At 39.7% G+C, this 23,420-nt stretch overlaps 1 protein-coding gene across 5 annotated transcripts in view; it reads right to left on the reverse strand.

The window, feature by feature from the left end:
- Positions 1–398: 398 nt before the first annotated feature.
- The window catches only part of PTCH1 (patched 1), a 73,269-nt gene continuing 50,247 nt past the window's right edge, over positions 399–23,420 (reverse strand). For 4 of the 5 annotated variants that reach the window (XM_064735191.1, XM_064735193.1, XM_064735192.1 and 1 more), the window contains 9 exons: positions 18,877–19,019; positions 16,750–16,933; positions 14,988–15,268; positions 13,339–13,476; positions 11,243–11,385; positions 8,206–8,305; positions 6,603–6,854; positions 5,019–5,553; positions 399–3,602 (listed from right to left, as the gene is read on the reverse strand). In XM_064735191.1, the coding sequence (XP_064591261.1) occupies positions 5,020–5,553; positions 6,603–6,854; positions 8,206–8,305; positions 11,243–11,385; positions 13,339–13,476; positions 14,988–15,268; positions 16,750–16,933; positions 18,877–19,019 (1,775 nt within the window). In that variant the 3' untranslated portion in view covers positions 399–3,602; position 5,019. Of the gene's footprint in view, positions 3,603–5,018; positions 5,554–6,602; positions 6,855–8,205; positions 8,306–8,473; positions 8,491–11,242; positions 11,386–13,338; positions 13,477–14,987; positions 15,269–16,749; positions 16,934–18,876; positions 19,020–23,420 lie in introns of those variants that run through there. The other variant, XR_010443015.1, reaches the window with a different exon arrangement.

The raw sequence follows: 23,420 nt of genomic DNA on the forward strand, positions 1-23,420 counted from the left end.
GTTATCCAATTTAGGGTGCAAATTCCCACAGAGATGGGAAAAAGACAAAGAATTTCCTCCCATGTCTAAGAAGAAATAACCTTTATATTATATAAAGTGCTTTAGTCAACAAATCGTTTCATTCAGACTGAGAAGGACATGCATAACCCAGTCCTAAACCTATCCCCCAACATGCAAAGGTAACAGAATCAACAGACAAGGGCCAGCATGCCACTCTTTAGACAGGGCAGCAAGTGGCTCCTCCTGCAAATGGGCAAATCTGAATATCCCACACATCCCAAATACTGAAAGATCTCAGATTCATGCTCCAAATCAGAATGATTGCATGGTTGCATCTGCAGAGATAACCAGCAGTAAATAAAGAAGCATTCCATGAACAAGCAAATCCATATCCAGTAAGTTATAATATTTTTTTATTCATGTTAGAATTTCTATCAGTGTTTGAACATTAATATTTAGAGAGTTTTTACAATTTCCATTCAAAGCTTAAAATGAGAACCACGCTAGATCACAAATAGTAACTAAAACACAGTTCAGAATTGTATGAATAGTCACACTCTCTTTCTCTCTTAACACTGTTAAACACTTTCTTTTCTCCAGGGGGTTTACAAGGAAAAGTGTGCACTGTAATTGTATCTCAGCAGTGTTCCAAAACATAATGGTATCATCATTACATATAAACTCTTTAAAAATATACTTCTGTCAAAAGACTTGATGACTACTATGTACACTACAAAAATAAATTTTCATATAAATAAATTATATGGCATAATTTTATCTTTGTAACTGAAAAGACACAAACCCACTCCTACCAAACAGGCAGGCAATGAGACCCAGTTTGAATATTTTTTTCCTTTTAACTCCTTACACTAAAAGCTACAAGTCCATAATGTAAATGTTATATACTCTTTCCTATTTAACATTAGTAAGCACTCTATACAAATAAAAATCCATTAAACAGTAAAAACATAACTGTAATAGTGTTTCCAATAGAAATAAAATCCCTGCATTTTGTTTGTTATAAACTGGCATGACAAATACTGTAAGAAAAACATTCTTATGATACAAAAATATAAATATCACCCATGATTAAAAAAGTTAAGAAACAAAACCAAAACAAAACAAAGGTTGCCAGCCACTGAGTTCTCCCCTTGCCAATGTGACTATCAAAGAAGAAGGTCTACATTGTGCACAAAGCAGCAGACAGCTCACGCACACACAAGCACGCAGGCAGGCTCGGGGCAGGGGCAGGTGGGAGACACTGCAACTTGCCCTGCGCCCCTTGCCTGCCGAGGAAGAGCAGGAAGCAAGGCAGCCTGCGGCACGGAGCGGTGCCAGTGGGAGCCCTGCCAGTCTCTGACACGTGAGCGCACAAGCTTGGTGGTTGAAGGCAGCTTCCAATTGGTATCATACAGTTTTGTTGCAGATTTGTATGATCTGAGGTCACTATGCTGCTCGTGCTAAATTGGGGCCCCTTATCTTTTTGTCATCAAGAGTTTTCATGTTAGACAGTGAACTGGACCAGTAGGCAGCTGCGACATTAACCCTTGGTGTGCACTGAGACAGTAGCTTATGTATCACGGGAATGACACCAGGCTCTCGCCACCTGCTCTTCGAACGTTCACATTGGAGATCTGTAAACAAGTGCCTCATATCAAAGTGTTTTCAAGTGAGCAAAAAAGGCATGGAATTTTGTGCATTCTCATTATCCCCATTCGTTTTGCTGGCAAGGTCTGTAGGCAAAGATAGACTCCCTGAAGCCACTGGAGAAAAACACTTTCCCATCAAAGAATTGGCCACTGCTATTCAGGTATACATAAAGAAAAGCCCCACCACTGCTGTGTTTAGAAACTGAATATTGGCTGTGTTTGGCTCTGAATACAAAACTGAACATCTACCTGAACATCTACCTGCTCTAAAAAACAGCTTGGTGAAGGGCAGAAAAAGATAAAAAAGAAGATGGAGATAACGAAAACTTGTGTTGCATTATTTTAAATTAAGGTTCTTTGTTCCTACATTTTGTTTCCAGTGGGAACACAGATTGCAGTGTTTTTCCAGACCCTTCACCTGCAGCAATCCCCTTTTAGTTTAAAAATAATAGTACAAAAAGCTAAATTAGTTTCGCAAAGAGATCCCAGTTTAGCTGTTATAATTAAAAGTGCCAATGCAGCATGGGAAAACACAAACAATAAAGAAAATAACTACCCAGGCCTTAAGTGTCATTACCATCCTGGCCCACCAGAAAGCCATTTATATTTAAAAGTGAATGTACTTTTTTTTTAATCCTTCCATTTGATTTTTATTACTTACTATTAACTCCTTCCTGCCACGAAAATAAGGTGACCAGAGATACTGCTTTCAATGCTGTAATGACTCAGCTAAGCTGTGGCTCACCATCAAACAATCCATTATCCAGCTTCTGATCCCATTCAAAATTAACAGTATCAAAATAAGGCAGATCAGATGCTCATTGTATTTCTATAACCACCAGCACCTGTCAATATCCAGCACCTTTGGAAGTGAAAAAATAATGGTCATAGTGCTTGCACTTACCTGGCATATTTTGCGAGGGAAAAAAAACCTCGAAGCACTACATGAACTGTAATTAAGCCTCGCAACATTCCTGGGAGGTAGGTAAGTGTAATTATAACCATTTTACAGAATGAAAAATTGAGGCATGGGGCAGTTAAGTAACTTGACTAAAGTAATGTGAAACAAGACTTTAAGGGTTTGGGAACTGAAATATAATTCTAAACCTCAACTCCCTGTCTTCTCTAGTATTTTAGTTGGGCCTTTGATGATGGCAGTCTATAGTTGTATATATTGGTAAACAACAACAGAGTTTTCACTAGTGCCTACTAACAGGGAAAGCCAGACTCACATCAGCATGAGTGGGTTTGTAAGCCCACCAAGTGTTAACATACAGTAAAAAAGAAACTAGAGTACACCAGGAACATACACACAAAAGCAGGCATGTTTCCAGATGCACGCTTGGACACATACAGCAAAACAAAACCTGCACATAGCAAAGTCTATTTAAGCCTCCCAGATTAACTCGCTTTTCTTCATATTTGCTTATTTTAAAAATTACCACGCATAGCGTGTTTGAAAGTTAACAGTAACATTTCATACTACCACAGGGTTGTGATACACAAATTTAAAATATTTTAAACAGACATGTACCTTTTAAAAAATCCTATTACATAAGCAATATTTGCATAGAATTATACAAGTAAATTATAAAATATTTAAGCAGCAGCAACTTATGCTGAAATTTAGAACTAGATTAAGCTTAGTTGTGGCACAGATATCAATGTACAAAAAGTACAAAGAGCACACAATTTTGTCCCCATTCTATTGCCCAAAGGCAAATTACTCCAGACTATACTACTTTACATCATTCTTTTGTATATTACATATGTGTACATCTTTTAAATACTTAAAAGAAATATTTAACAAAATAATACAATAGGTTACAGTAACAGTGAACTGTTGTCCTGATGCAGCATGTCCTTTTCTACAACTTCAAGCAGTTCTTCTCTTCAAGCAGTTCTGGAATACAGTTTTCCATCTTTGGCCTCTTCTTTGCTTCAGTTATTACCCTGTACAAATAAGGAGAGAGAAAAAAGAAAACAGTCACTGAATTTCAAGAAAAACAAATCAAATGAAACCAACTCATTTCATGATTCTTGTGGTTAGATTTAGTTGTCAGGAAATGCTGGCTCTACTTTCATCTCAGTTATTAATTTCCTGGTGAAGAAATACTGATGCCAATTAAAAAAATGTTGATGCTTTAATCTCTAAGTTTCCAGTTTTAGATAGCTGTGACAAATTCAGTCAAAACCAATGAACAGTTGAAGAAGTATGCTACATTGAATACTGAGTTTACTTAAGAGTCTCACATTAACGTACACTTCAGCTCGAAAAAACTAAGCCCAAGTATTTCCTTATTCTGTGGATACTATTATTTGTCATATTTCTAGACTGCAAGGCTAAATGCATTCACTCCTATTTACGCTTTGGGATGTTTGGAGAGACATTTTATGATTTAGAAAGTGGTTTCATTTTGAATTATCATAGAAATTTCTGTCAAAACTCTGTGTGTGTGCACACATGCATGCATGCATAAATGCAAAATATTCTAGAATCAAAATAAAATTACTTGCTCTGCTCAGACTGTTGTCTGTCACTGAAAAGCTCAGATAAGCAAAGAGAAAAAACAGTAATCCACAGATAAGTAACTATTCTATTCCCTGCAAGAGAACATAGTAAAAACAGTGAGAAATAGTTTTCATGTAAGAGCCCCAAGAAGTTTTCAGTGTAAAAATGTAAAAACTTAATGGGCAGCCCTATCCTGTACAAACCTGCAATTGCCACTGCAGATGCCCCTGGCATGGCAGAGGTCAGCTCAGACACCTCACTGGGGGAGGTCTCTGAAGGCCCCTCCAAAGAGCAGGGGACACTCTGCTGAGCAGAACTGCACTAGGCATGTAGGACTTCCCACCTCTCACCTGGCTCATCTTCCAGAGGCATTCAGTCCTTATTATGGACTTTAAATCCTTTCACAAATTATTTTATTCAAGAGATGACAACTCCTCAAGTAGCTGACAATTTTTACACTCTCCTAGACAATGTCATTTTATATAATGTTTTAGAGCATGCCTGATTCAGGTATCAGAAGACAGGACTTACACAATGGCATATGCAGTTGCACAGCTCTGAAGATGTTATACAACATCTCTGTTTTATTTTCCTCATCAGGTAAACTGGGATTGTATGATTTTGCAAGGCTCTTCAAAGTATGACTTCCCAGCGTTGGAGTGCTCTATCTTAGTCAACCTCATGTCCAGCGCAAAATGTACTATTTTCACAGTTAGCAGATTTAAGGTGATCAGTGTGACCTGGAAGTAGCGCTGTCTATGAAAAGTTACCTCTGAGAAATTTAATTTTCCTCTTTCTTTTGATCACACCATTGCCTGACACAGGCCAAAGCTTGCAGTTACGCAGGATGAACCTACCTTATTGTGAGCTGTTGCCAGGTATCCTCTCCTCACATTCAACATCTTGCAGTTCTATAACTTCCACTTTAGAATTCCTTCTTTCACATCGCACATTAAAAGGCACGTGGGGGTCCTCAAATGGCGCACGGCCAGCCTCGTGGTGTCCCTCGTAGGACGGAAAGCTTGCTCCCCGAGGGCTGTGGCTGTGCAGGGCAGGGTGGACAGCAACAGTGACTGAGGCTGAGGCAGTCACAGTGGTGATGGGCTGGCAGTAGGCTGCTCCCGCGGCGCCCGTGGCCCCGAGCGCCGGGCTCCGAACGCTGTGCGAGCGAGCCTTGTGGCCCAAGCGATCCCTGCTGCTGCTGCTTGGTGCTGAGGGCCCTTCAGTAGAAATTTCAAAAGCGTCCCTGCGAGGGCGGTAAGGAGGTGGTCGCGGCCCTTCCCTCGCTTCCCTTTTGGGCTGCCTGCCCTGATGCCATGGCTGCTGCGTGCTGGGCTCTGGATTCGGCTGCAGCCGAGGGCTCGGCTGATGCCTGGCTTCCGGCTGAACCACCTGAGAGAGACACACACGGTTACGCCTCTGACACAGCAAAGCAAGCAAATACCACACTTGCTTATGTTTTATGCTGGGAATAATTATAATAATTCTCTGACTCTACAAAGGCAATGTGGTGGAATCTGATAATTGATTTTTCCATGGTTTTTGTCTGAAGTTTTTAAAACCTGGAAAGCTCATCTTCAGAAAACACAGGATGACAGCTGAAAACATTATTGTAAGCTTCGTACATGCTGGTCCATCTTTTCAAAGGGATGGGTGACAAGCACTTGGTCCTAACTCAACAAGCAGAATTGCAGGCATTTGGAAAAGGCTATTCCATGCAGGGAACATACACAGGATGTTAGTAGGGTACTTTGTATAGACTGTAGGAATCTGTTTTCTGATTTCCATAAAGAGCGTGAAGCACAGCAGCTACATCAGTCAATAAACCGTGACCAACTTCAAATGTGGCTGTGCTTGTACCTATTTCGAGGCCTCTGCTGAACAAAACCAGATCCGCATTGCAGCTCAGCATGCAACATCAGCAGGGGTAGGAGACAGAGCTTTTTCACTTTCCTTTGAAATCGCAATTATGCCAACCCAGTAGCAAGATGCAACTAGGCCTAAGATTTGGTACAGCACTTAAACTGCTTTCTTCTGGCTCTAATCTTTCTCTCCAAAATGTGCTGCCTCAGAGAGGTATATTACAGCAATCCACAAGGAGCCGTGTGAAAGAGGCTGGTATCTTGTAATGCCTCCCTCTCTCTCTGAAAACAGTCATCAAACAGACTGAGAGCTCTCTCTTGTGGCTGGTGCCAATAGGATGTAATAGCAATTACCCATGCCAAATGCCTGCTTTTGGCCCACCACTTTATCCCCAGCTCAGTTGTAAAGGAGAGAATCAGGAAAACCTTCACTTCTGCGAACAGGTTTTGGCACGAAGTCACAAAGCACAATCCGTTTTTCCATGAAAATAAATAGATCTTTTTAAAAAAACCCAAAACACAAAGCACACCAAAAAATTTCTTCTTGCCCTCCTGCTAATATATATGAAAGATACTTACAGTGGATCTTGCAAAGAGAGGATCCTCAGTCGCTTCCACTATTACTTGATGGGCTGGTGCCCCAGGACCTCGGGTGGCCTCGTACTGATGCAGCTCTTCACTGATTCCAGACACTGTGGTTTGAGAGCTGTACTCAGAATCAGAGGAATCTGAAGCATTAGTGTGGCCAGGTGGCAGTGCAAACCTCACAGTACCGGGGGGTGGCTCAGGAGATGGTGTGGGCAATCTGTCCTGTCCATTAGTTGGAGAAACCTGGTGACAGCAACACTTTCAGTTACATTCAGCTAGCTTTACCCTTTTAATCACTAGAGCTTGACACAAGCAATGTTCTGCCAAATACACCCTGCCGTGCCACAACAAGCTTAGCAACAGTTTTCTGATGAACACAGATACTGAACTGAAAAAATTAATGGAAGTATAAAAGATATGACCTCCATCTGCAGATACATATCTAAACAAGACTACACAGATATTCTTCTGAACATAATTTTATCAGGAAGAGCATACATGTGTGTATGTGCATGCACTTGCAAATATAAAAACAAAAATAATATGTGGGCTCCCCTCCCCTTTCAGCAAGCATTAGCAGTGATTCCACAAAATCACCTCAGTGGGTCGGGACAGTGTTACTCCATGTCTGTTTGCAAAGAGAGATGGATACACACATCACAGCAACATATATGGTAATAACACACACATTCACATTATTTGTGTAATAGACAGGTCATGCATACTGTTAGGAATTAGGAGAGTATACATTGTTGTCAAAACTGTTTTACTAATATTAAAAGAACCCAAACACTTGTGAAATATACCAGTGCTGAATACATACGTTGTGTTTTGTTCCTGTGCACATACATATATATAGATATATGAATGATTCTATTGACACATGATAAAGATGTGTCACGTAACACAGTAATTGTATTAACTACAGGGTAGGTAATAAAAGACCAACAACAAAATATAAAGTTAGTATCTGTGAATCCTGGAGTCTGGACTTGGAGTTTGTGCTGTAAACTCTCCAACATCTAAGTGAAGCCTTCCCCACAACAAAAATGCTACTTGAGGCAGGAGAATGCCACAGGGAGAGGTGGCTGGGCAGTGGGGACCTTCTGGCAGACCAATCCTGGTTATCAAGGTGTGGTCTCTCGACCACCACTGTGTGTGTTGGTCCACACGGGCCTTCCTGGTGGTCTGCTCAGCTAAACACTTTGAGGAATGCAACAGAGCCACTGAGGTAGGAAAGCAGAAGCTATGTGTATAAAACAAACTATCTTTTGCAAAATATTGAGGGAAATCCTTATTTTTCAAACTTCTTTGCGTATCACATTACGCTAGTAGTATAAATAACCCTATCAGGTTTGCTTATTGTGACTTCTAAAACAAGACTTATTTTAAAAAAAAAAAAAACCACTTTAAAAAGGCATAGTATCAACTATGTACCAAACAGCACTTCTAATAAAAATTTATAAAGAAGCCTGAGAGCAAGAAACTTAATCCAAGAAAATTTAAAAAATATTTCCTAAAACCAGGGGGTGATTGAGGGGGACAGCAACACAGACATAGTATCATTTTTCTGTTCACTATTAATTTTACTGACCTCAGGGTATGGTCCAAAGAATGAGAGAAGAACAGGAAGCAGCACCAATCCATTGAGAACTCCCAGAATGGTTAGGATTGCCAAAACAGCAAAGAAATACCTGAAGTACAGTTTAAATAGTTTGGGGGAGAGAATAGCCACTGTTAGAAACAAGAGATCACAAATTACTCCAACATATGTTAAAATAATAAAGATCCTAAATTAACATATTACTAACATCAAAGGAAACATTTATATCACTTTCCATATAAAATATTGGGGTTTTTACCTTTTGCATTAGAGAAGCTACATTCCACAAAGTGTTAGTTGAAAAGGAAAGAAAAAAATTAAATTTGTTAATTTCCCAGAATTTGAAAGCATGTAATATTATTTATGAATGTGTTACACAAACACAAAAATATGGAATGTGCAGGGAAGGGCTGAATGGATTGAAAGCACAAATACAATGAAAAGGGGCCCCCATTAGTGAAAACCCAGCAGAAGCAAACAAATGAAGTGAAGGGTGTAGAATTTAAACAATTTAGTGTAGAAGGAAAAGAAGCCCTCTTCTCCCAGCAGCTAATCCACTGTGAAATGCTTCTGCAACTTACAGCAGAATGTCTAATTAAATCTACAGTATATCAGGTAAGGGTTTTCCTTGCCGTTCATTAATCAAACTTAACGCCTAGAATTCTGTGAGTTCCAGTTTTACCAAATAGCTTGAATTGCAACTCTTTACAACACAGGAACCCGCCTTCTGCAAAGAAAATGCCCATTCTATAGTAAGCTTCAGCATTGTACTGAGTAAGAGCGCTCCACAATGGCAGAGCTGCATTGCAGGCTAATCTTTTGTTGAACAATTTAGCATCTCTGAATACTCTTGTTTTGCGTCAGCCAATTCAAACATAAAGGCTGAAATACTATGGAAGAAGAGAAAAGTGCACAAGTAGTTGTCCTTTCCCACCACTGAGGGCTAAGGTCTGGGATCCTTCATGAATACCAAGGTAAACCTGTCAGTAAAAGGAAAGTCTTGCTAGTTGGTATTCGGCACAGCTGGGGCTCAGACTAAACTTAAGGCTGCGTTGTAACTAATGATTTCAAGGACTCAGTCTTGCTAAATTCCTGAAGGAGAAAGCAAAGGAGAAGAACAGAGGGCAAGTTTGCTAATGGGTCTGCTGATTACATTGTCTAGCTGGCAACAAACTTTACTGCCTCCCTGTTTCCACATCTGATCAAATATATCAGACTCCTGTAAAACTATAAATATCCTGCTATTGTAAACATTTGGGAATTTCTGATCTGCATTAACAAAAATCAGCAAGCCAATCTACTCTACTAACATAAACCACCAGAACTTTAAACTGGGACACAGATCAACAACAGACATTAAAAACATTTGCATCTCATCCATCTAATGTTAGAATAAACAGGAGGATTATGGCTTTGACCAGTTGGTGTATACAGTGTCTGTTAATTTACTTAATCTTCCACATTGCTGGACTAATCTGTCACTTTCCGGAAGTTTAGGATCTTCTTCGCCCACTCTAACAATGCTCAGGCTCCCCATAGTTTATTTTATTATATTTTTTAAACACAGCAAACTGAAGTGAGATTGTGCTATAAAAACAGAAACTGATGGCCAAAAAAAGTAAAATAACATAAGTTGAAAAGTTGAAAGGCTCATTTTATAAACTGAGAGCACATCCAATCCAAATTTGGTGCGAAGGGCTGCTACAATCTTCCATTTGCTATGACACAAAAATGTGTGCCAAAATCTCATCTGTTAAGCAGGAAAATAGCACACCAAAAATATACCCTTGTAAATTTAGGTTAAATCTATCAGTAACCTGTATGTCAAAATGTTCTGACCCTTACAAAACCAGTTCCTAAAAGAAAAATTCTATTTCTTCAATACCAATTCAATAAAGTAAAAAAATAATGATTTTGGGGAAAAAAATTATTTCAGAACATAGAAAACCTGTATAGTAATATTCTTCATGCAGGTTTCATGAGATCTAACTGCAACCCGCCTGCTTTCTTCAAATCTCTTTCATACATAAACAAAAAGCCTGATGAGATTTAGCAGTCATTCTCCCAGTTCCTGCCCCTGACATTTGTTGTTCTTGTTGTCAAATGGATGTCAGTTAAGTCTAGTCATCTATCCAGCTTATGTCTACCTAAGTAGTTTAGCCATCTTTCAGAGCATTTTTATTTGGCTCAGTTCTACCTCAGTTCCATTTTAAGGCTTGGATTATTTTTTTGTGTGTGCTATAGTTTACCACAAAGAGCCTGTGTTACTTCTAAGATTAGCCATTTTGCAGAGCTCCACAGGTTGTTTGGAGTAGAAGAGGATCTGTTTCATTGCACTTCTCAAATTCCCCTCAAAAAAAGACTTGCTTTCCTCTATACTTGACAAACACACATTCTTAATTATATTCACAAGAAACAGCCTGCTTGTAGTTCTAAACAGAAGGGCCTTCAGGTTTGCTGTACAAAATTTTAGTATGAAGTTCTGTGTTCATATTTATGGTTCCCCAGCTCCCAAACAGTGCCTTCTCCCCCCCACATCCCCCAACTCTTTTCCTCATTATGTAAAACCTACATAAGGATAGGAGGGGAAGGCCCTGAGAGAGTCACTTGCAGCACAGTTGAATGTTTGTAGGTTCACATGTCTTTTGCATACAAATTCTTGTGCATACAAGAAGTCTGGAGGACCTCAAGGCTAAAGGTCAGCTGCAGCTAACACAGGACAATACAAGATGCTTCGAACTAATTCAAACCCAGAATCAGCAAACTTTCTAAAGAGCAACATTTTTGTGCTCCTTCATGCTAAGTCTCAGATTTTCCTGGAACAGATTTTAATGTCAGCAATGGAAACACTACCATGTCTAGCAAGTAACAAGGAGTTAATAAAACAGAGGGAAAGCAGGACCATGACATAAGCATACTTGACACACCATGCACAGTAATAAAATGACAGATTCACTGAAGTGAATAACAATTAAAAGCACAATTATTTTTATTTTTGAAAGAAAGTCAAAACACAAAAATGCTTTACCTGACAATAAAATCAAACTCTGATCCTGCAAGCATTAACACCCCAAGCAGAGTGGACACAGCCCCATCCAGCACTGGTGCAAACATATGTTCCAATGCAAGGACAGCCCTATGGTTCCTGTCTCCTATGGCAGTTAAAAACGCCTGTAAAACAAAAAAATCCATTTCCTTAAGCAGATGTATACAACCTTCCAAACAGCCTCTCTCCTAGCATACACAGGTTTCCATCAGTTAGTTACTCTAAACTACAGTTTATCAAAGTTATCTCTATAGCTGCCTAACCCTTGAGAGAAGGCTTGATCCTGCAGATTTACCACAGCAGCTGCTGAAGTCACACAACCAAAGTAAGCACTGATAACAGAGTCAGCCCATAATAATTCTGGAAGCAATTCCTACTTGCAACAGTAGCCTTTTGTCTCTGGATTTGCCTATTTCCACCTGAAAAGAACCCATATCCTGGTGAAAGCACTTCAGGTGTGAAAATTGCAGGGCTGCTCCTCTCATTCTTGTGGGTCCATGGCCTCTGTGACTTTTTTAACATTTTCATTTCACTCAAAAAAGTTTTTGAAACTTTTAGTACTTCAAAGCTAGAAGTTCTATACATAAAAAATTATCCTAGGAATAGTGCTAAACGTGGTAGTGCCTGAGCAACAATATCACTAGTGAACTGTCTTCATTCCTACAACTCTGTATGAATACAGTTTATCAAGAACATGCAAATACTGGTGTTATAAATTCGTTATAAATTCGTCTACTTTGTATGACTTAATGGTGTAAGAAAACAAGAACCTGACTGATCTTACTGTGGTTTGTAAGGGCTCTCTTTAGCCAATTCCCTACTGGCTATTAAGATATGTGCTGAAGTAGCTATCTTCCTCACAGTCCTGGAATTTAAGTCCCTCTTCTCTAGAACTAGAAAAAAACAAGGTCACAATTCACAAGCAATAGCAGAAAACTGATCCACAACTGCACTGTGAATCACTTTTAAACTCAATTAAATTTGGCATTAAAAGCACTACCTTTTTTGTTTATACAACACTGATTTGACTATTTATGTGTTCCAAAGTTTTCACCTCTAGTGTCAATGTGAGAAAACCAGTATTTTCAATTTGCTTGGCATTTTACCTTCAGGCACAGGTGACCCATAAAGTCCTGTAAATTAAATTGGTTTCTTCCCAACTAGAAACAACTGTTTTGTCCATTTTTTTATTCCATTTTTCCTGTTTTAAGTCTTCAATACTAAGAAGCTGTCATTTCTTTCCTCCTCATCTACACTAACACTTCCCAAACAATTCAAATTCCTAGCAAATTCATTTGCCTCCAAAAGTCTATCTGTAGCAGCAGGGGGAAAAAAGATGAAAAAGATGTCATCACTTGAGGAATTCAATTGCTCCTCTTTAACCTTACCCTACTTCCACTTTGGTTTTTCTCAAAATGTTTCTTTTCATTTAGGGTGACTTTATGTGCCCTAACTCTGTACAACATCTAAACCACTAGATAAACAGTAGAAAAATATTTTCCTACAGACTGCATGTTTGTGCCCGTTATTATTAGCCAATGGCTTCTGAAAAGAAGGTGAAGATTTTACAAATGGAACACTAATTCAAACATGTTCACATTCGAAAAGTTCAGAAATACCAAATGACACAATATCTGATTTTTAAAAACTCTTCTGAAGAATTCTCTTTTGCAAGATAGACAACAAGCAAGAGGCAACAGAAAGCTGTGTAATGTTGATGCAGCAACACTGGGGCATCAGACAAGGATCATAAGAGTCTGGAATGAAGCAAGGTGATTTAAGATCTCTGTTTTCTCTATATAATTGCATTAATCAGACTAACAGGTATCATAGCGAATGATACCTGTTAGTCTGATAATGAGAGTCTCTTGTCTCCTGGGAGACTGACTCAATGGCTAGGAATCACCTCACGAAGATCAACTCTTGTTCCATTGAGACAAACAGAAAGGTACATAAAACTGTGACCATCTTCCTTCTGAGAATCACGTCACTGACAAGAAACTGTAAGGATTTGTGATCGGAACATTGCCACCATTTTATTTTAAGATGCTTTTGAAATGCTTCTTGATTTTACATACCAATGCAACATGAACAGTGAATTCCACACCAATGCCAACAGAAGCAATCAGGATAACCACAGGCACTGCACTCAGCTTTATTCCAATTAGACCCATCATGCCAAACAGCTCCACAGTCATCAGAGCCAGCACCACCACCTAAATGATTTCAAACATCAGTTAGTATTTTCTTATACTCCAGACAATGAGGAGAAAGACATTTCAAAATAATGTGGTTACCATAGGACATATTCCTCAAAGCCACCCTATATTCCCAAAGACAAGCTGCTCTTTTTTCATTATTCTCAATGGCAATGAATGCTGCACAGCCAGTCTAACTTACACCCTAAGAACCAGTTAACACATGAAGCACCAGCTTTGTATTGGTTACAATGCATCAGTAAGCTGAAAACCCATTTATTCCTCCTTATCATGGATACTCCCCAAAGGTACATTTTTCTTTTTCACCCATCTTTCAGACAGTCCAGAAAAAGTATCTTTCAACTATCTGTATTTGAACTCTCTTTTGTAGAACTGCAAATATAAGCAGAGATGTCTAAAGCACAGAAGAAACTGAATGCCATAATCAGCTGATGTGTCTCAGGTTACAGAGGGACTCTCAGCTTTTAAAGTATTTGGGGGGGATTGACATGGACAAAGTGAACAGTTAAATATAAGAGGAAGCTTTTATTTTTCTTTCATCTACCTTGTAAAAAAAACTGAGGAAAAGGGAGGGAAGGAAATCTGGAGAATTAACTTAAAAAGTACCTAAAGCCAGGCAGAAGAAAAAAAAAATAGACTCACTTATAAAAGCAATGGTGTACTCTGAAAATAAACTCTTTTTCCAAAGGAGAAAAAGTATGCACTACTTTTAAATGATTTTATAAGCTAATGAATCAAGCATAATAACATAAATTGCTTGATAAGGTGCTATGAAAAATATTCTAGACTAAACATTTACCTTTTAACATACCTGTCATATAAATGTACATTAAAAAAAACTAGTAACTGTTTTATGCTTTTCTACTTCTGGCTTTTTATAAACCATATGATAGTTTATGGAATTTAAACATAGGGACACCATCATTCAATTTAACTTGAATGTTTACTGAGAAGCTTTTGGTGCCTTGCAGAAAGCATGGAGGAGTATTCTCTGCAGTTTACAATTTTATGACCTTTCTCCTCGCTTGGTTACAGGCTTTCCACAGTCTGTACCATACAACATAAGCATCTCAGTTTTTTCCAGAAATTGCATTCAGAAACGACTGGGAAAATTTACAGACAAGCTAGTCATAAGCAACTGCCTTAAAAAATAATTATGCGTGACAAAAGAAGAGAAGGAATACAGAATTAGAAATTGTTTTAATGAAGCTCCTAATTTTTCTCTGTGTCTTTATTTCTTATATTAGTGTGCATTTGAGCAAGGGTAAAAGTTTATATACCTTCTAAGAAACCTTTAAACCTGCAAAAAAAGTGGCCAAAAGATTAAGGTTATTAAGGTTTGTACCTTCAGCATGAACCCTACCCCCTCAAGTTGAATAAATATATAATGAATGATGCAATATACATACTCCACCAGAGGCCCAGACATAAACAAAACCTTCCCGACTACAGCAAGAGCTATGCTGAAAGGAATTTGACTTCAACAAAGACCCTTATAATAAACTTACAATGATCCCAGCTGTCCAGGGGTTTAGGAGGAAGAGGGCACACACCAGAAACGTGCAAGCCAAAACCACACTAATGGATAAGAGGAGCCAGTGACGAAGTCCAATGTACTGCTCCCAGAAGAGAAACGGGTAACCATTAGGGTAGCTGGAGATCCCCAAGCTGGTGTAGTTGTTACAGATAGCTCTCACTTTCTCAATAGCCTCCACAAAGTCAGAAGTTTCACGCAATCCATTGAGGTAGAAAGGAAACTGAGCATATTCTATGGGCTCGGCTGCTGGAACTAGGAAAATTACAGCAGTGTTAAAATGCACTTTTGGGAAGAACATGATATACAGGTTAACAAAATATTTTATTCTTCACAGCAAAATGCATAACAGGTGGTGAATTTGAATTTACTTGTTTGGAATTAATTATAGTTTTAAAACTCACCAATAAAGAGAAACTGGAAACAGTACATGAGATTAGTGTATTTTATCATGCAGCGTAATAGGATGAACACAGCCTCCACCAAGTTCCCTAACAGTTACATATAATTTAACAGTTATCTTTCAATCCATGTATTTAATCCTAATCAGTGTTATAGTGCTTTTTACTGAATACCTAGTCAAAAATCCCTGACTGCGACATGAGTGGACAATCACATAATTAAAAATTTTACCCAAATGCTCCTCTTTTATGCAGTTTCTTCAAATTCAAAGATCATTTCCCTAAGATTAACTGGGATCCACTGACACAAAACTAGAGAAAAATTAGGCTTGAGCAGGTTGGTTGGTTTTTAAAGATTTCCATTGAATATTTGGAAATTCAGATGCAGAAATCCATTCAGATGGAAATTAGTGGAGGAAAATTCCCCATAACCTAGAAGTAATGGCTTACTGACTTACTTCCATAACTTTTTATCCCTTCATAATTTGACAAACCAACACTCTCCATACTTCTTTTTGAGTGTAATGCAAGGCCTACTCTATGACTAGAAAAGAAAAGGCTTTTTCAACAAGATTTTGGTTACTGCCACTGTGTGTTCCAACCCTGCATCTTCATTCAGTTGACTTGCTTAACATGATTTGCCCTATTATAATCTCAACTATAAATTTTCATTAAGACAAAACTTGGCTGACTGCCACAAAGCTCCAGGGTTTGGATACACTGAAACCTGGTTATCCAACCACATTTCCAAGTGCACCAGTTGTCCCCTGTATGCCCTCTCTCCTTCCCTACTGTTGTCCAACTAGCAATCCTCAATTGAAAGCTGAATCAAAGCCAGCTTTTGGTATTGGTGCCAGAAAACAGTGAATGGTGTGAAGTGGAACTTCTCCCCTAGTCCCTCTAGCTCTTGTACGATATCAGTGCAGTAGCTTAGTGTATAAGTTACCTTGGTAAAAATTTCGGAGGTATTAGGAATTGAGAACAGCCATGACAGAATTTCAGTAATGAAATTTCAGAATAACTGAGGAGGAATTTAATGAAATGCCCAGGTTTCTCACACAGACAGAACTATCATGTAACACTTCAAAAAGCAATGCTTACTATAAACTTTTAGAGCTTTAAACTGTTCTATAACCCATTATTCAACATGATAAAACCCTGCAATGGTGTCACAGTCTCAGCGGTGCTTGGATCTCCTATAACTACAGTGTAACACAATGTCTTCTCCTGCTAATGCTTCAGAGCCCTGTGCAGCATCAGGGGTTACCGGTGCTGGAAGGAAGGAGTGGGGGCACTCATGTAAACTGTAGGAAGTTAAGATGAAACACTACTTACTCCTCAGCCGTGTTTCTGGCATGTAGTCTGCTTTGTCGTGCACCCACTCTGGGCGGTGTGGGCGGATGTTGGCCTGCGAGGCAGCGTAGGCCACAGGGTCATTGCTAACCCAGGCTGTCAGGTAGATGTAGAAAGCATTTGGGTTAATGATTCCATCTGCATCCACCAGACGCTGTTTAGTCAACTGCAAAATGGGGAAAAAATCAGAAGCCTTTCAGAGTAAGTTCTGCTTTCAGCAGTCTTGCTATAATGCTTTCGACAAATAGCCTGGAGATGCAACACACGTATAGAAAGGTAAAAGCAAGAGAAGATGAATCTCCACTTGAAGGGACTTATCAGTAAACTATTGTTGGACAACAAAAACAAAATCTAAGAAAATGCAGTGACAGTGGTTATTTATAAATTAGTGCTCATATAATATTTACAATAACCAGTAAATCAACAGATGGTTCCAGAATACACTGAACCAATTAAATCCAAATTCTGAAAGACTGCAGCCAAGAATGAAAAACAACCAAGTTGGAGAAACATATTTAAAGACAGGCAAAGAAAACCTGGCAAGAGTCCCTATACATGTCTGTGTGCAGTTAACCTCTGTTGTTAACACTGAAGGAAATGCCACCCAGTAAATGGAGGAGAGCTATAAAAATAAAACAACATCTGTATAAATTTTGCTAACACTTGCCTCCTATGACCTATGTATTCAGAAAATGCCCAGCGTCAAAAAAGCAGACGACTGCCCCATATTATTTGGGTCACTGTGGGCAAAGCATCTGTGGAGTAAACAGCAGTGGTACACTTCCAGGGTTCTGTTAGCCAAATCCTGCACAGCTAGAGCTCTTGCAGAGGACTCCATGGGTGAAAAGTATTACTGGGGCTTTTTGTTTTGTTTATTTAAAATTCTGGCTGAGCTCCAGTTCCAGGTCTTTTTAATGAAATGAAAAACAACAGTGACAGCAGTTAAAAGAAAAAAAAAAGTTGGATTCCAAGGATCTGGATTCAATTAGTCCACAGGATATGCAACAACTGTATGTCTTCAAGCTGTCTCTGGAACTGCACAGTACAGCGCTCAACCCCTGTGGGTGCACCACACTTTTCTCCCTCCCAGGCACAGGAAATTATATCAGCAGCTGCAGTCCAATTGCATTTGTTCCACAGCGTACCTGGTACACTCTGCTAAACAAAGTCTCACTGAAGGTTTTCTCTTCTACTCCCTTTCTTTGCCTAATTCATTGCTGAAGCTTCATTCAGACCTGACAGCATGTTGCATGTTGCTATACGGCAGTGTGTTTCACACACTACAGTAACTTTGAACAATGTACTCTGTAAATCTGTCACCTTTAATGCCAGGAAGAAAAAAGAAAGACAGTAAGCAGAACTGCCAAGAAGCTCATTAAAAACACTTTTTTTCTGCCTGAAAGCACAGTGAGTTGATGATGACTCTCAGAGAAGAGAGGGTATGTTATTGAAGAATTTCTTCTTCAGCATTTGAAATCTAATTTTAGTGTAAGGAGTAATTCCTAATGTATTTCCACTTACAAATGGCTACAGCAAATGCAGTCATATGCTGTGGTAACCTCAGGCATATTTTATTTAGTCAGCTTTAACAACTGCCATTTGTAGTTCTACAGCACTTTAGATGTATTTAGTGATGTTGGTACAAGAATATGATACTGCATGTAATCATTTCAGTCTCCCTCCTCTATAATTCATCAATACATTTTTAAAAATGCTCTTCTTTGAACAAATCAATAGGAACAAAACAAATAATTGCAAGTGTCCGACATAGGACTAAACTCCATACACGTACGGATGCAGAGAGGTATTTTCACAACAATTTCCATGGAAACTGAACATGTCTGGCACGGGGGCACAAAATGCACACCAGTAACAATCTAGGACTGGTATTTGCCATGTGGATTTGAACACTTTACAACATAGGCCATACCGCATCTGAGGAGTGGCTTCAGCAACATCAGCAAGGCCATAAAAGAAAAGCACAATTCAGACATTCAGCTCCTTGAGATGGAAAAAAAGATACTACAACCGCTGTAGACTTTGCATCTCCCTCCGCTCCTGAAGACTTGCGTATTGTTGTGTAAGCCAGCATGAACTCTGATACACTACCTGGCTGATGTCAATAGGCTTTGCATGGTTGCCTGTTTGTACCAAGAGTTTGTAAGCCAAAACAGCATCGTCAGAACCATTTTTATAGCTGTTGTAAGTGATCTTCCCGGTTTCCCAGTCACTGTCAAATGCATCCTGAAGTCCTGAGGAGTTAAGAGAGACAAGGGGAAGACAGAACAAGCAGGTGAATAATCACTATTATAAACAAGTTTCAAAAGGAGAAAGAACAATGATGCTTTTTCATAACTGAATCAGGATGAAAATTATTGACCTGGTGCCTCCTAAATTTGGGGCTCCACACTCTCAGTGTGTGGGAAGTGTCAGCTGCATGTTCAATATTTTGCCCAAAGAAAGGCAGGGGAAGCAAGAAAATGCAAGAGAGAAGCCCCAGGAGTCTCCAGGTTGTGCAGACCAGCAAAGTTACGGTAGCAAGCTGAAAATGCCTTGTGAACTGGCAAAAATGGCTTCCTCTTAAGGGAAATTGAATATCTTCTCCAAGCCTTCCACTTGGAGAAGTGTATGGGAAAATGTTAATCTTGTCTAGAACAGAGAAGGGCTGAGCTCAGCCCTCATCCAGCTTCACCATCTTACAACCAGAGGAGGCATAAGTCTGTTACCTAGAAGGGAAACCTTCTCCTTACTCGCCTCTGCCTCACCAAAGCCCTGGCTGAGTGCACGGAACCACAGAGGAGGACACACACCCCTCTCATTACTGTTTTGAGCTACTGCAGAGCGCTGGGGCAATAGCTTCTACACTATAACCAGAAATTCCACAACAAGCAGGGAGAAAAACACACTTAAACTTTCAACTTCAAACAGCAACTCAGCTGCTCCTCAAGCACAGTGTGAGTGAACACGATTTTGTCAATTTGTTCCATCTGTTCAACTTGTGCAGCTAATACAAGTCATGGGATCTGCTGCCAGCATATGTAAAGATCACAGCCAACACCTATTCACTCTCAACTGTTATTTTCCTCCTTGCCGCCCTTCAAGGGGGAGGGAATACCTCACAGCAGAAATTTGGATCAGATTTAGTACAGGAAGCCACATCCCAGTACAAGGAGGCTCTGTGCAAGCAGATGACAAACCGCATGTCCAGGGAAGGGAAGAAAAAGGCCGGGGGAGTGGTGGTGGAGGAAATCATCGACCCACCTCACAGCTGGGCTGAGGAGCTGTAATGAAAACCATCGCTGCAGGCTGGATAGGTTAGCTACAGCTGTACTGAGATAAGAGCACTGGAAAAGAAAATGTACCCAGCTGACACTGTCTCTGGGACACAGTACCCATTCCCATTGACAAGCTCATCCTCTCTTCCTTAGAAAACTGCCTCCCGTGCTGTCTCACTAAACCATGTCAAATCATGTGAAGCCAACAGGCTGAGAATCAAATTATGAAAGAAGCCTGCCAGATCTCTGCATGCAGTCCTCTAGCACTGTTCTGGGAGGATGACAACTTGCCATCAGGTTTTCTGACATCACCAAAGGACTTTGAGGTTCCCTTTCAAAAAACCACTGTTTGCTGGCACTGCAGACAGGGGAAACATTCGTAAGAGTATGCAAAAATACCAATCCATCCCTTCTGTCCCATGTGCAGTTCCATATCAGTTTCTCACAAAGTGGCCAGGTGAGAGTATTTGGGCTATCATATCAGTGACAAGAAACACCATGACTTTGGAAAGTGAAGAGGATGCAGTCAAAAAAGCACATGGAAAAGAAGGAGATGACCTAAGAACAGTGTAACTTCCATTAGAAGTGTCTCCCTTCCACAGAAGGAGCACACAAACTGCTATGATGGACAACATCTCAGGGCAGAGCTTTCACACAAACATCCTACCCCTGTCAGGGGGTTCCACAGACACAATAATAAATAAATTCATTGGCATCTGACATACCAGTTTGAGGTTGCAAAAAAGGGCACGTACTTGGAAACATTACTGCAGTGGGTGAAAACTCTCTTACGTCTCCACCACATCCCCCTGCTCCCCTGTTCTCAAAAGTTTGGCCATCCTTCAAACCCTGCTCCCTTTTACAGTTTTACTCTTCAGCTAGCTTAAACACTATGTTTCAGATCATTTTATAACTCACCTTGCTGAAACTGAAAGTCTACAGAAAGAATCTTAAGAAACCATTGGCAATCATACTTAATTTCTGAAGAATTTCAAACTTGCAAGTAAAATTTGCCATTACACTTTGAAATTTGTAGTAGACTTTGCTGCCTTCAAAGCAAACATGTTCATAACAATTATTTTAGTAGATATTTAATCTATCATAAATGGGATAAACTATACATTTCTGGGCAGAAAGATGAAAGTATCTTGCTCACATCTTTCTGCAGAAAAGTTATTGAAATTAAAGGAATTTTTAAAACTTTATATGTGGGATTTTTTCACATAAGCAGTCACTTTTGCTTAGTGCTTCAGAAGAAAGTGACAATATAGAAAATTAGGTGAGAGTGGGGGTGAGGAAGGAGTTCCTACTGGCTCATGTGAGCAGCTGCCACCTTGAAACACCAGATAAGATTTCCCTTTGCAAAAACAAGCCTAATTAGAAGCCATCAGGGAATCCAAGCTACCTCATTTACATTTGATCACTAACAAAAGCAATGTTAACATTTACAGCTTAAATGAATGATTAGTGTGAACTTTTCTTCTATTTCATTTTCAGAAACAGAAAATACAGTAACATAAACAACACTAGAAAGCAAAATAAGAGAGATCTCTGAAAAGAGAAGTGCATGAGGCAGAAGGCACACTCCACTGCTATTAGCTGAGGAAGAATGCACAGCTAAACCAAGGGTGCCTTGTTGGTGAAAAATGGTTGTTCACATGTTGTTGCATCCTTCATTCTGCTGGACAAATGTGTGCATGTCAGAAGGCCATCTTGAGCCATTAACCTCTGGCACTGGATTCACAGTCAAGTCAGCAGGAATTAGCCATGAAGGTCAAAGCTGTTCCTGCTTTGATTATCCAGCCCTTCCAACACATAAAACTATGCCAGTAGAACTGCTCTACCTCACAGAATCCAGCCTAAACATATGCATTGTTTGCAAATTCTCTCTTCATCTTCCCTTGACTCTTTTGGCATCAGCCACAGCTGGTAACAATCAGGTGTTATCAGGTGTTATTCTGCCTGTTAGTCTGCACCTTTCAATAATTCCCCAACTATGACAAACATGGCAGCTTTTAGTCCAACAGTCTAGCTCCCCCCTGTAACATCAATTCCCCGTACCACTTGAAAATATAATATCTTTCTATTGATACATCTCAACATCTTCCTTTACAGCCCTGTGATTGAAGTATCACACCCTGTGCCTGCAACTTTACAAAGCAGCAGGGTTGCATTAATTGTGACCTCCTCAGAAAAGGTAGGGAGGACAGGTAAGGATACAGACCTAAACGCTAATTAATAATCATAATGTTTAATTCTAAAGCTGTGTGTGATCAAAAGACTGATCCATGGCCTGTCACAAGACTGGCATGTCACATGGACCACAGCAAGTCACTTCAGCTCCCTGGAGTCACCCTGACTACTCTACTGTAACATTTTATCTCCATGCAGCCCCTCAGTATGCCCTGGGACCAGGAATACATACAGCTCCTCTAGTGGAAGAAAAGCAGAGGACAAATAAGGATAGGCTGGCTAATGTGGACTGGAGGGGAAAAGTAACTATGTGCTGAGCTAAGTACAGAGTAGGAACACTGCTATGAGAAGAGCATGTCTGCAAAGAACACACACGAGCATGGACATACAGTGTGAGGGAACATGCAGGCCCTTGGCCACACAAACAATCCGTAGTGAAAGAGGGACACAAAGGATTGCTAAGAGGACAGGGAGGCACCCAAAGTGAAAGAGGTTTGGTAAAGCATGCGGTGCGCCTGACAGAGGGGCACTGGGAACGGGAGTACTCCTGGGAGTAGCACCAAGTGGGCCAGCCTCCAGCATTTCACTTTGAGCAGCCTGCAAGGGAGCAGATCCAAGGGCACCTCCTCCTGACTTTATCCTTGGCAGACTGTGCTGAGGTTGAGCACTAATAAAGCTTCCTGAACACAATCTCAGATTTCCATCTCCCTCATGGGGGAGGGGGAAAAAGAGAAAATCAGGACACCAGATACACTTTTTCCTACTGCTTTGGAACAGCAGCAAAAATAACCACAAAAGAAAAAAAAAAGTAAACAGCAGCTTTAAGAGAATTTGGAAAAGCATGTAGAAGGACTGCTTAGAATTCTAGCAAGTATAGTAAGGTTCCAATCCAGCACACATCTAGCTACGTGGAATTTTCTTCCCGCCAGTAATGCCATCCTTTACAGCTCAATATGCTTATGCGAGCAAAATATTTTAAATAAAGCTTCCAGTAAGTAGACTGCAATGAATGGATCCAATGTATTTAAAAAACATTAAAAATCCCCAAAGTTAATAGCTGAAATACTGCTTTGCATTATTTAGGAATGTATTAACACATGGGAAACCTCATTTTGTGTAGATTTGTCACTTACATGCATCTGCTTTCCTAATATTGTTCAATATATTTTCAGAGGGAATAAAATA

This window comes from Zonotrichia leucophrys, chromosome Z, assembly GCF_028769735.1.
Source record: "Zonotrichia leucophrys gambelii isolate GWCS_2022_RI chromosome Z, RI_Zleu_2.0, whole genome shotgun sequence".
NCBI classification, from domain to species: domain Eukaryota; kingdom Metazoa; phylum Chordata; class Aves; order Passeriformes; family Passerellidae; genus Zonotrichia; species Zonotrichia leucophrys.